The sequence below is a fragment of the Oryzias melastigma genome, linkage group LG23 (assembly GCF_002922805.2).
Source record: "Oryzias melastigma strain HK-1 linkage group LG23, ASM292280v2, whole genome shotgun sequence".
Lineage (NCBI taxonomy): Eukaryota > Metazoa > Chordata > Actinopteri > Beloniformes > Adrianichthyidae > Oryzias > Oryzias melastigma.
In genome coordinates, this window is record NC_050534.1 from 21,627,266 (window position 1) to 21,641,143 (window position 13,878).

General features: G+C 41.0%; 1 protein-coding gene across 10 annotated transcripts in view; it reads right to left on the minus strand.

Moving 5' to 3' along the window:
- LOC112152862 (thyrotropin-releasing hormone-degrading ectoenzyme) overlaps positions 1-13,878 on the minus strand; it is a 225,333-nt gene that overhangs the window by 103,026 nt on the left and 108,429 nt on the right. For all 10 annotated transcript variants that reach the window (XR_004947204.1, XR_002920404.2, XR_002920403.2 and 7 more), the window contains exon 5: positions 11,403-11,557. Coding sequence is in view for 7 of the 10 variants with exons in the window: in XM_024282721.2 (XP_024138489.1) it covers positions 11,403-11,557 (155 nt within the window). In the remaining 3 variants the exon portion in view is untranslated. The remainder of the gene's footprint in view (positions 1-11,402; positions 11,558-13,878) is intronic.

A 13,878-nucleotide genomic window follows, 5' to 3' on the forward strand; every position in this document is an offset into this window, starting at 1 on the left:
AACGCTCGGAGGAGAAAGACGCAGAAACCTGGATATGTAGTGACTCCTCTAATAAGCCTCAGCTTAAACCTGTGACAACTCGGAGGTTCATTAGGTTTAATCCGCCTTATCATTAGTCTCTGACACCTTTACATTGTGATGAAGACGCAAAAATCCATGGCTTCTCTGTCAGGTTATCAGGTTATGTTTTCATGCTGTTTCCTTCACAATATCACAGAATCCACTAGAGAAATATGAAACTTTAAACATAAAATTAAACTCCTGAGATCCTGAAATATAGTCTGGTTAAAAAAAACAAAAAACAAGATAATCTGATTAGTGAAGCCGTCTCCACCTGGATCCGAACGTCTCTTCAGAATCCAAACAAACAGCAGCTGTTCCTCCAAAAACTCTCGAACGATTCCGGTCACTCGTTACCGTAATTGGTTTAAAACTAGTACCATAGCCATCCACCAGGGGGCGCCTCTCATGACAGTATCATAGTGTCATCATCAACCTAATTCTAGCAGATTCTGAGGGAGAAAAATGGCTTTGTTCTTTTTTGATACTATATTTTTATGTGGAATGAGCAACAGAGAAAACAAAAGCCAAAAACATATTTTAGTCAACAAAAAAAAAAAACATATTTTTTGTTTAAATTCAGTCTGAAGAACATTAATAAATCTTGTATTGTCAAGCAGAACAAAGGAATATTCTTGCAAGGAAAAGTAAAAGTATCATTTTAGTTCTCAATTGAAGCTTTGTTAATTTCTTACCTTAAAGTGTTTGTTATTGTTATTTTACTGCTCAGAATTTCTTTGTTTTTGACACCAATCTGGTCATAAAGTGAAACATATCGTTAAAACTATCAGTATCGTGAATCGTATCGGCAGCTACCTTAAGATTTCTAACCCTAGTTTTAACATTTAAGAAATTCTAGACTCGTTTCCATTGAGCGGTTCAGAGTTGTAGGTTAACAGAAAAAGTGCAACAATCACAACCTAAATGTAAAGATTTGTGGTCTTCCATAAAGCCACACATGCTCAAATTTAAAATACTTAATTTCTGTAATCTTCACAGAAAACATAATACTAAAAGATTTTAAAAACTAGATACATAGCATCACCTGTGATAGATTAAAAGCTGAAGATGCTTAAATTGATAGCTAAAAACACTGAAGCTGATAGCTGAAAATGCTAAAGCTGATAGCTAGATAAAATATTAGTAAAGTGCCAAATTAGTAAAAAAAAAAAAAATAAATAATAATAAAAAAAATTTAGCTAAATTCTAAATTTGCCTAAAAAACTGGAAAAATGTCTAATTTAGCCAATTAGACAGTTTGGGAGGCCGGACCAATGTGGAGGAGGGCCGGATCCGGCCCGCGGGCCGTAGTTTTGGGACCCGTGTTCTAAACCAGCCAAGACGGGACCGGTCTGGTCCGGACCGCTCAGTTGAAAGGAGGATCATCAGATCCAAAAATATGATCTGCTGTCATGGAGATGTTTTAGATGGAGATCCCCAGTTTAAATTCTGATCATCTTTGGATCTATTTTCACTAATTAATTCATTTACTTTATTTTAGGGTATCAATACAACGCTTTAAACTATAATTTATTTATTCTTTTAAGAATGTTTATTGTTTAAATGTTATATTCAGTGAGTGTGTCGGTCTCAAATCTGTTCACACAGTTTAGATAATATATTTCTCCTCGTTATCTTCGTCTTCTGAAACAAATACAGTTTTAATTGTGTTTATCAGAATTATCCATTTAGATTTGTTCATAATAACCCGTTTATATCAGATAAAGTTCTAAAGAAAAACTCCGATTTCTAAGAGTTTCTTTAACATAATTTTTTTTTAATCAAACGTAACTGATCTTAATTTCTCTTTGGTTGTGTCAAAAATGTTGAGATAATTCACCTGTTTGTGCAGCATTTGTGTAGCTGTTGTTGAGACGTTTCATGAGTAAATAAAACTTCCTCTCAGCGTTAGCATGTTCCAGCGTCTCTGCCGGAGGGGGTTCGGCCGCACCAACAAGCCCAACACACACGTGTGCAAACACACACGGCTGTTGGATGTGGTTTGTGGTCTGTTGATTAACCACACACAGCTGCATGTAACGACAGTCCTCTCACACACCGTCATCGATCTCATCTCTGTCCTTCTGCTCTGACACAGCCAGAGACTCAGGGTGGAAAAGAGAAGGTTTCCCGCCGCGGTTTCCCGCTCAGACTGAGATTCTGCACGTTTACACCCATACAGACATGATGGATCAGCCCGCCGCTAACGTCTGGGTTATGATGCGATGACTCCATCCTGCCGCACACACGGACTTCCTGTCTGTCATTGTAAAATAGTTTCTGCGACTTTTTCTAATTTTATGTCAAATAAATGTTGTTTGCCTGCTGGGTCCTTCCCACGTCTAATAAGTCTGAATCCGCATGAGAAGCTCTGAAGTTCTGTAAAGTCGGACCAAACAGAAACTAAACTTCATTTAAGAGTAGTCCTGCCCGAAAAGATTATTTAATAGTCGACTAATCATCGATTATTTTTTTTACAATTAGTCGACTAATCGGGTCATCCACGAAGTGGACATAAAACACACACCTTAAACATCTTTACACTAACTAAAAACTAGATATAGAGCATTACCTGTGATAATGCTATTGTGAATGCTGTAAGCTGAATTTGGCTGCCGAAGATGCTCATGACGATAGCTGAACATGCTGAAACCGATAGCTGAAAATGCTGAAGCTGAATGCCAAATTAGCCTAAAAAAACTGAAAAAAGCCTAAATTAGCCCAAAACAGCTAGCATGCAACTGAAATATTAGCTAAACTCCAAATTAGCCTAAAAACCTTAATAAATGTCAAAATATTCCATAAATCTAGCAGAATGCCATTATAACTTTCAACCTTACTACACTCTGACTCCATTAAAATATAAAGTAACGACTAATCGACTCTTAAATTAGCTGTTGACTATTTTAATAGTCGATTAGTCTCTGATTAGTTGACTAATCGACTCTTAAATTAGCTGTTGACTATTTTAATAGTCGATTAGTCTCTGATTAGTTGACTAATCGTGGCAGCTCTATTTCAGACCAGTTTTTCTGCTTCTGCACACGTTTGTATCCACAGGAAGTCCAAAAACATCAAAAGAAAAGACATTTCGTTAACATGAAGAGAAGAGTTTCTACATGTTGGTGATGTTGTCTGGTTTGGGAACAGCGTTTTACACATTACAGTCACTTACTGTTCAAAGCCTCCATTTGATCCCACAGCGGGGGGGCGCTCAGGGGGCTCTGACAGCTAAATTTAAGACATTTTAGGGCCTTTTTAAGGCCACTTAAAGCAGAAATAAAGGAGGTTCAAACACAAAGACCTCCTCTGGAGACGCTCTACGCCCGGGTCACATTACATCTACATCACCCACAGTGAATAATTGGAGGTCAGTTTTGTTCAGACATTAGAAAATGAAAATTTTTAAAGTTTTTCTCTTTATGAACCTGACATAGAAGTGGATGGAATGCTGCTAAATGTTTAGAAGCGTGACAAACGCTGCACCCATTGGCCAGAAGCAGTTCAAGTTCTCGTTGAGCAAAGTAAACAAAGTCCTCTTCAGAAAAAGCTCCTGGTTGGTCCAATAAGTAGCTGTATTTCCATTACATATATGTGCAAAACTTTATCGAAATTCTAGGAATAACAAAAAAAAAAAAAAAATTCAATTAACCTGTTTCCTAATTATGAAAAAAACGCGAAAAATATAACTGAACTTGGTTGGAGCTGGAAGTATTTCTATGGATGACATCAGACTCACTCCAGTTCTCATATACAGTCATTGATTTTAAGACAGCTTTTATAAAGACGTTTCAGCTGTTTGTGGGTTGACCTGAGGTGACCTTTGCTCTGTGTTGGCGTCAAACAGAAGGAATAACCTCCTGAACACCATCTCCGTCACAGACCAACTTCACTCCACAATGTCACCTTTCTCATCGGCAGTTTAAGATTTGGGGTTTGTTGCTCCTCCTCCTCACTGTTTCGCTTTGAGGGCTCTGGAGACGTCCTGAAACTTTCATGAGCTCCAGGAGCTTCTCAGTGGATGGTCAGGAGGTGGAAGGTCAGAGGTCAGAGGTGATGGACAGAAAACAGACCGGAGAAGAGCTGAGCGTGACTGAAATCTGAACGGAGAAGATCAACAATCCAAAGATCTATTGTAATGAATTCTACACAGACTGCAGGCAGAAAGGATCCACAGCGTGCACGCTCAGCGCTCTCCGTGCACGTGAGCCGTCCATCATGCTGACGAGGAGGCGTGTCTCCTTCAGGTGTTTTCATGACGACATTTGTGGCGTCGGCTGAAACATTTACAGACAAACTGAAAACTAAAGACGTCTCAGATTGAGATCAGACGGAGAGTCATGAGGGTCAAAAAGGATCGGAGGTTTGGAGAAGAAAAGCAAACTCAACAAAAGGGTTGAGAAGCACAAACGTGAACTCATCTGGTGCTACACAAAACTGTTTGTGTTTCTCTTTGTTTGTGAGTTTTATTTTGTTAATGTGAATGTGTGTGTTTGTGCTTCTTTGTGTACTTCTGTTTCTTTATGTGTGTGTGTTTGTGTCCGTGTGAGTTTGTGTCTTTTTGCGTATCTTTGTGTTTGTGCATCTGGATGTGTTTGTGTGTGATCTCATGCTTTGTTGTGTGTCTGTATGTCTGTTTGTGTTTCTTTGGGAATTTGTGTTGCATTGTTTAGTATCTGGGCCTGTTTTTTTTTATTTTTGTTTCATCATTTTATTGTGTGTGTGTCTGTGTTTCTTTTTCTTTGTGCATCAATGAGCATCTAAATGTATTTGTGTCTGTGTGTGTCTCTTAGTGTGTGTGTTCGTGTATCTGTGCTTCTTTGTGTATTTTTGTTTCATTGTGTGTGTGTCTACGAGTGTTTCATTCTGTTGTGTGTATTCATTTGTGTGTGTTTCTTTGTGTCTGTGTGTGAATGAATGCTTCGTTGTGTTTGTTTGTGTTTCTTTGTTTCATTGTGCGTTCCTGTGATGGACACAAGTGTCCAGAGTTTCCTTCATCTGCAGTCGGTGTCTCTGAACTGTCCAGACAGACGGATAACACTTTTACTGACTTTTAATGATAAATATTTGAATTATATTATTTTAAATTCTTAGAACCTGAACTGAAGTTTATCTTAAGGAAACACGTTTGTTCTAATCTCACTTCTCCAGCTCAGATTTTTCTGGATTCTCCTTCATACCTCGACCATCTTTACGTCTGTTTTTGTTTTCTGGGTTTACAGATTTCTCTCGTCTCTTCTGTCTCAGAATCTTTAAATTCCAGGACTTGATGAAAATGCAGCAGATCAGTGTTTAAAGCAGAGGAAGAGAATAATAAACACATGAGGGATTCTGAATTAAAAATCATGTTCCGCCTCAGAAAGGCAGTAATTGGACTCTGGGCTCTTCCTGGTTCCAGTGAAGCGAGGGGGAGAGGGGGCGGAGCGGCCTTCTCTGACAGGATGAAGACTCCCACCGATTGTTTCCTGAAGGCCGTGGAGCCGATGATTGATGCCGCCGTCCTCCCGCCAGCGCCGGCATCGATCCCCGTCTCCGTCAGCGGCGGCCGCTCTGCCGGCTCCAGCTGGAAGCAGGTGAAGCTGCGGCGAGTGAGGGCGGGGCGTCCGTCAGGATGCCGACACGTGTGTGAGAGCGCTGTCAGCTGGCCAGATCACACGCCGCGCTAATTCCTCTGCATATGGAGGATGAACGTGTGAGACAGCAACAGATGAAGAGCAGAAATCTGTTTTCCTGAATCTCATCCCAGAGTTTGTTTCCTTTTAATTAACAGCAGCTGATGGGAGTAAACACAGCCTCTCCTGGCAGTGTGTGTGTGTGTGTGTTGGGGTGTGTGTGTGTGCGAGATAATCACTTTAACCATTTACCGTGGATCTATCAGAACCATCAGGATTCCTTCTCCTGCTGCTGTTTTCCTTCTGGTGGATCCTGAGGCCACGATCTGTCCTGAACTTCCATCCATCCATCGGTCTCCTGAGGTCTGGAGACCAACCGGCACGGATCCCTGACAGAAGACGTCTACAGAAGTTTGAGGACATGTCAAAAAAGGATCTTCTGGAGCGTTTGAGTCATGGTCCTGTAGCAGAACTAAAATAATCTGAGCTTTAAGGACTCTTATCTGTTTTTGTTCTCTTGGAAGCTTGAACTTCATATCTTCTTCTGTTTCTTTGAGGACCTCCGGGATGAATTCCTGTCTCGTTCTTGAACTATCTTAAAAAGGTTCTCCTGTCTTCACCTCTTCCTCCATTTTTGGATTTGTTTGACCAACACATTCTCAGTCCCAGCTGATCAAATATAGACGTATGGTTCGGGTCCGTCCTACATCGCTTTTTGACGTTTTGGTTGTCTCTAACTCGTCTTTTTTACGTTTCCGTTGTCCCCAACTCGTCGTTTTTGACGTTTTGGGTGTTCCTGTTAAATCAGGGAACCCGAACCTCTGGGTCACGAATCAGTACTAGTCGGAGGACCACTTTGTACCGGGCCACAGATGCTGATCGGGGTTCCCAACTGTTTTTTTGTTTGTTTTAAACACATGATATATTCTATTATATATTCTCTCAGTAATGCACATTCAAGGAACCACTTTTAATAAAATGTCTATGTAAACGCGTAAATGTGTTTTGGGCTTCTGCCTTCAAAACTCTCATGTTCATGTGTTGCTGTGCCAGTTTAAGTCAATCTTTGAGCTCTACGTACAAAACCCACAGCCAGTGAACACGTTAAACTCGAACTGTGAACAGTCGAGGACTTGAACTTGGTAGTGACGTATGGATGGCTTTTTTTAAAATTCTAATCGTTTTTCCGGAGTATAAGTCAGATTGTTTAAATAGGGCCAGGGGTGCAACTTATACTCAGGAGCGACTTATTTACGATTTTTTACAACATAAATAGCCTCATAAATTCATATAGTTATTTTTCCCACAAACAACCGGTTGTCTTTTAGCGGTTGTTTCCCACTAACATCCACCAGAGGGCGATGTAGGTTTGTGTATCAGTATTTGCTGCTGACAGAAACACAGAAGAAGAAGTTCTGTCCAAAACAAACATGGCTGAGAATCTGATCGTTCTCCTTATTTTCTTATTTGCATCAAGACATTATTATTATTGTAGTTGTTTTTTCTCCCTTTGGACTAATGCGGACTAAACAGACTAAACATGCAGACTACTCGGACTAAACACAGACATGGAGACATGATTATAGATGCTCTTGTAGAGCTCTTTAAAATAAATAACTTAACCTCTCAACATCATTCGTATCTTCCATGTATTTTGATCGAGATATACAGTCAAAGCCTCCATCATGTAACGATGAGGCTAAAAGATAGATTCTCCACACACAATGGGATCGTCTAGTTTATGAACCCATTTTTGGACAAGCTTTGAGCATTAAATTTGAATGAATCGTGTTCAGTGGAAAATGCAACGTTAAGTCAGGATTGTGAAATTGTTCATATATTTGACTTTTCTCTTAAAGGTGGGACCTAAACTCCGGAGTGACTTACAGTCCGGAAAATATGGTAATCAAGAAATTAAAAATGCAGTTTTTGTGTCTGGATGGAATTCTACCACACAAAGTCTTTCATCTATGGGAATAGAGCTGTGACAGAAAACGTCTGGACCACCAGATTCACCAGATTTACACCACTTTGACATGTCACACCAAACTTCCTGGTAAGTATTTGGTAGTGGCAGTCCAGTCTGAACACCATAAGCAAAAAGAATCACATGCCTGGTGTGTACGTATGCTACTAACAAAGGAGGGAGCTAGCATAGCCACATTAACGTTTGTTTAATGTTTTCTTCAAAGTGAGGGGTACAGGTATTGCTAATACGCTAACGTGGTTAAACTGTAGCGTAACTGTGAATTGTCTCGCCTGATTCATCTTATAGTTAGATCTGCTCTATTGATGGTGCACCTTAAAGTCCAGAAATTCTGTACTCATATCTCAACCTGCGGTCTAACCAAGGTTACAACACCAAAAATACTTTTCAGCTTTTTTAGGACCAACAACTAAAGTCTTTGCTCCAAACGTGGTAAAAAAGACAACAGATATGACACTGATTTGGATGGTAATCTGGATGGATTACAATCTCTCAGAGCAGAAGTGATATTGCAGCAGAAGTAGGTCATTATCAAAGCCTCCAAAGCGCAGGCCGACTTCGCGGTGATGAATGACTCCAGGAAGAAATGGAGAGCAAAGCTGCAGACAAAACATCGTTTTCCTCCTTCCCACTCGCGCTGCCTCCAAAGCTAACAAAGCAGTTGAAGGAAGAGCAGCAGAAAGCTGGAATGAAGTCTGAAGCTAACAGAAACAGCATAACTGCATTTTTCTGATGAAACGTCAGATAAGATTGATGCTCCGTAGAGCGCCACACGCGCGCGCTAACGCCTAATGTTGTTATTCGGTCTGTGTTTTGTTCCACACCAGCAGTAGCCCGAGGCCGGCCTCATCCCGACTCAGCAGAAAGAAAAGTCGCTGCGAGGCCACATCCTGACGGGAAGTTAATGGAAACCAAAGAAAACTAAAAAAAACACAGAACAGAAAACAAAGACGCTTCCCGCCTTCGTGTGTGAGTCACAGCGATCGACTCCAGAACGTCTGAGATGATAAACAGGTGAAGACGAGGCGTTCACTGACCTCTGACCTGTTTACTTAGTAACACGTCTGTGAGTGAAGAACACGACCATCACGTTTCTGCATCACAACATCTACAGTTTGTTTTAGAGATACGGAGCAGCTGCATGAACGGTTTTTATGCAGATTCTGACCTTTCACACACGACAAAGGGAAATGGAAATGCCAGAATCTGACACACTCATTTCAGTAATGCTGGGGTTTCATTTGTGAAATAAAGGCTCGAATGTACAAACGCAGAGGGAAACTGAAGTAATGCATAAGTGTGAATGTAACCAGAACCCACATGGACACCCGTCTGTCTTTTTTAGAGGTGGAACGTTTTCTGGCTCCATAAACGTTCCATCATTCTCTTTTTCAGGCCGCCAGCCTGTCTGTCCTCCATATTTAATGAGTTGTGTGCAGCTTCTGTTGTCTATGTCGTCTCTGCTGGTGAAAAGGTTTAAACCTCGGAGAGTTGGAAGACTCAAAGCTCCTCATTTCAGGTTTACATCAGAGGTGAGAATCAAACAGGAATACACTTTTAGATTAATGTTAGATTTTCTATCATCGCTCTTATCCACATCAGATCTGGGGTTCTGTTCTCTGTTCTCATTCACTTCACCTCTCCTCTTTATTATTTATTATATCTACTTCTCCATTCCTCTGTTTGGCGCACTGCGATTCAGGTGTTGTTCCTCTTCCTCACTCCTATCTGTGGGAGCGGAAGAGATTTCAGATTCCAGATGGATCGCCTGTGCTCCTGTTTGTGGATCACAGCTCTGGCTTGTCTTGGCCGTGGACCTCACCTCTGGCTCATCTTGGCCGTGGACCTCGCCTCTGGCTCATCTTGGACGTGGACCTCGCCTCTGGCTCATCTTGGCCGTGGACCTCACCTCTGGCTCATCTTGGATGTGGACCTCACCTCTGGTTCATCTTGGCAGTGGACCTCGCCTCTGGCTCATCTTGGCAGTGGACCTCGCCTCTGGTTCATTTTGGCTGTGGACCTCGCCTCTGGATCATCTTGGCAGTGGACCTCGCCTCTGGTTCATCCTGGCCGTGGACCTCGCCTCTGGTTCATCTTGGCTGTGGACCTCGCCTCTGGTTCATCTTGGCTGTGGACCTCGCCTCTGGTTCATCTTGGCTGTGGACCTCGCCTCTGGCTCATCTTGGTTGTGGACCCCTTATGAAAGTTCAAGGTCTACTGAGAAATATCTTCTGCGTTTCCACGGTTCTTTGATGATCAGCTTTGTATTGTCTTTGATATTTCAGCTTGATGCTCTAAACTTTGCATTTGTTATTGTTTTGGCTTGTAGGTGCCACTTCCTGTTCGGAATGTGAAGGGAAGAGGTCACTCAGTCCAGTTCCTATATACAGTCAAAGGGCATCATCCAAACAATCAGTTGTTCCAAGGTGATACCTTAACCCAATGAATCCCGGACGAGCCCCCACTTATCTCATGTCCTTGATCCAAAGAAATGCATGACAGAGAAATCTTTAAAACCAGGAGGGTTTACAGCAGCACGGTGGAGGGAGTTACAAGACTAAAAGAAGATTCTACTTCCTGTCATCCATCTATTCCATCCTGAATCCTCCATCATCTGATCTCTATCAGTTTAGAGTTCATGTTCTGACCGTTTTCTCCTCTAATCCCCAATGAAGGTTTTACTGTCCGTCTCTAACAGGTCTGTGGAGACGGAGATCCTCCAGACGCTGCAGCGTTTGCAGGACTCACTGGATGAACCTCAAGGATCAGGATGTTTTCACTGCTCTCTTTCTGTCTTCACTAATATTTCTCCTTTCACAGATGTCGTTTCCGTTCCTCTCCTCCCTCCTTCGCCTTTTTGTTCCAACTGTTCCTCCTCCTCCTCCTCCTCCTCCTCCGTCTTCTTCTACGTCTGTCTTTATTTTTCAAGCTTCCTCACACTTAGTCTCTCTGTTTTCTGGCCAGAACCTTCAAGTTCTGCTGCGTTTCATCCCATTTGCCAGCTTGTCACTTGTTTGAAGCGGAGCTGTAAAAACAGGATCATGTCTGAAAAGCTTTGTAACACATCGACGCACAAACTCGCACAAACGCTGAAGCTTTCTGTGATGTTTCCGTCTGTTTGCAGGAGGATCATTTGAATCTGTTAAAGGAAATGTTGTTCTGTTTGAGTTTCAAAGATTTTCAGACGTGAAGAAACTTCTGGAACATCCTCGAATGGATGAAGGTTCCACCATGACCCAAATCAGAACATCTGTTTACTTCTACCAAAGAGGTTAGCATCTTCTCATGTAGCCGAGTCCTTCAAAGTCAGATCACATCAGAGGAAATGAACAAAAACTGATGGTCATCACAAACTCAGAGGAGCTCCAACATCGATCCGTCAGCGTTTTTAGTAGGGATATTGGCGCCAGTATTTATCAGCCAGTATTTGCATAATCTGAGATTATCAGTATCGGTCTGATATAACAATTCCAGATGTTTGTTTTTTACTTTGACTGGAGGTTACAGCAAGATGAGCGGATCAGATGACAACCCGGAGATCCTACCATTTCTGTTAGTTACTAAACAGGTGATCGGAGGACCGTCGTCAATAAATTAATTATCATCAATGAATCCATCCAAACCAAACTGTGTCTGCCAGACTTTGAGCCATTTTTCCTTCAGGAGTTTTATTTTGAAGTTCTGACCTTCCTGTCAGACTTCCTGTCTGCCCCCTCCCTCGTGGACGGTCCGTTGAGACCTACCTGGTGGCAGATCTCATGGACGACCACCATGGTGAGCTCCATCTGGTACGAGGACGAGGACACCTCGGCGTCCAGCAGGATCTTCTGCTCCACGAAGACGCTCAGGCCCCAGTTCTCCATGGCGGCGTAGGGATGCTTTGGCACGGCGAGCAAGTCTGGGAAAAAAGGACACGGCGACATGTTAGCGTTGACCATGTTCAGCCGCCGGCGGGCTATTTCGTTTAGGAGAGACCAGCCGCCATCAATTTGAGTTGAATGTAAACATGTGAGTCGCCATGACGACCCGTATCCAGAACAAGAGAAGAAGGAGGAGAGGAGATAACTTACTGATGAGTTTGGTAAAAATAAATCTGTAATTTTAAATTAAATGGAGATCAGATTATTGAGGAAATTTAAGATGGATTTGTATGGAGCTATTTTAGGGACAATATTGTATGAAACCCAAAGAAAACAAATTGAAAAAAATATTAATATTTGGCAGAGAAAAAAATAAAATGTCCAAAACTTTTTGCTATTGTAAAAGAAATGTAATTATTTTCAAATCTTCAAATGTTCAGTTTTTAGGTTAAAAACTCAAAATTTCGATTTCAAAACTTTTTTTTTTGTTTCAAATCTTTTTTTTGTTTGTGTTTGAATCTGAAAATTTTAGATTTGAAAACGAAACTAAAGAGTTCAAACTGAAAAAAAAAAATGTGTTGACATTGAAATATTGAAAGTTATTTAAGGTTTAAATTGATTTATTCTGGAATAATATTCCTGCCTTTTTATTATTCATAATTATGTTAAAAAGTTACAGTTTTAAAGTTGTAAAAATTGGCATTCTGCTAATTTTTTTTACTATTTTGGCACTTACTAAGATTTTTTAAACTTTGGATTTTAGGTAATATTTATACTACATGCTAGCTGTTTTGGCTAATTTAGGCTTTTTTCTTTTTATTAGGCTATTTTTCAGTTTAGCCATTTTTTAAGCTACATGCTAGCTGTTTTGGCTAACCTAAGTTTTTTTTGTTTGTTTGTAATTTGGCACAGAATAAAATTCATTTTACAATAGCAAAAAGTTTTGGACAGTTGACTTTTTTTTTGGCCAAACACCAATATTTATTTTCAATTTGTATTATTTAGGTTTTAATAATATTGGCCCCAAAGTAGCTCCATAGATTTGATCCTCCATCTGTGAAAACTTTCATCTGAATTTTACAGCATTAATGAGTCTTTTCAGCCTAAAACAGCCCCTCCCACTGCTGTGGACAGGGCGCCCCCCCCCCCGTGCGATGGCGCTGAGAGCGGCGTCGCCCCCAGCCGACCCCGAGGAGCTCTTTACGCTCCTGTTTGGATAGTTTCCATGAATTCAGCAGAGAGCAGGGACACTCGTTCAGGGAAAATGTGTGACACCACAACCCGACAAACAGCTCCTCAAGGCTGAACTCCTTTCAGCAAACAGCATCCATGCTGGATGTGCCCCCCCAACCCTTTCAGCCCCTGAATGAACCCCCGCTCCTGAAGGCTTTTCAAATCCTTTCAGCACAGAAATCTCATCTCCACCAAACTACAGCGAGAATCTCCAGCCAGAAGTTTTTTTTTGCTCTGAAAGCCGCAGTTTTACTTTAGGATTTACTGTTAAGCTGGAGCCTTTAACCCTTTAGAGACTGGAGAAAATAACATATTTACTTTTTATCATCAAGATGAAATGATAAGATATTTTTTAAGATGTTCAATTATTTTGTTACTTTAGATCAGGGGTGTTAAACTCAATCACACAAGGGACCAAAACACACCTGAGGTCACAGGCTGAACAGGATAAACATTTATTGAAAACTCTAAAACTACATTTTAAAACTTTAAAACTGTAACTTTCTAACATAATTATGAACTAGATATATAGTATTACCTTCAATAATGAGAATGATGAGAATGCTGTAAGCTGAATTTGGCAGCCGAAGATGCTGAAATTGATAGTTAAAATCACTGAAGCTGAAATCACTGAAGCTGAAATCACTGAAGCTGTAGTCAGCTAAAAGATTAGCTCAAAGCCAAATGAGCCTAAAGGTGTTCCAATGTTACTAGCGGTAAAGACACGCTCTGAGGCAAACTGAAGCCATGATTACTGATGTTTTTGTAGAACTCACAATAAATAAACCCGATTTCTCAACATTGTTTTTGTCTTCCATTCATTCCAAGCGAGATATCCACAGACAGAGCTGGTAGCTCCTCCCACATGTGGCCGCGGCGTCAAGAACTCATGTTTTAACAGGCAGCATGCAGCGAATTCGCCGCGTGGTGAGAGATGGGAGGCACGCAAATGTGCCGCGTGAATCGTGTTCGGTGTGAAAGCACCATAAAAAAAACAAACAAAAAGAAAAAAAATTAGGTTAGCCAAATAAGCTAGCATGTAGCTGAAACATTAGCTAAACTCTAAAATAGTCCAAAAAGCTATCAGAATGCCAATTTTCTAAACGGTAAAACTGTAACTTTTTAA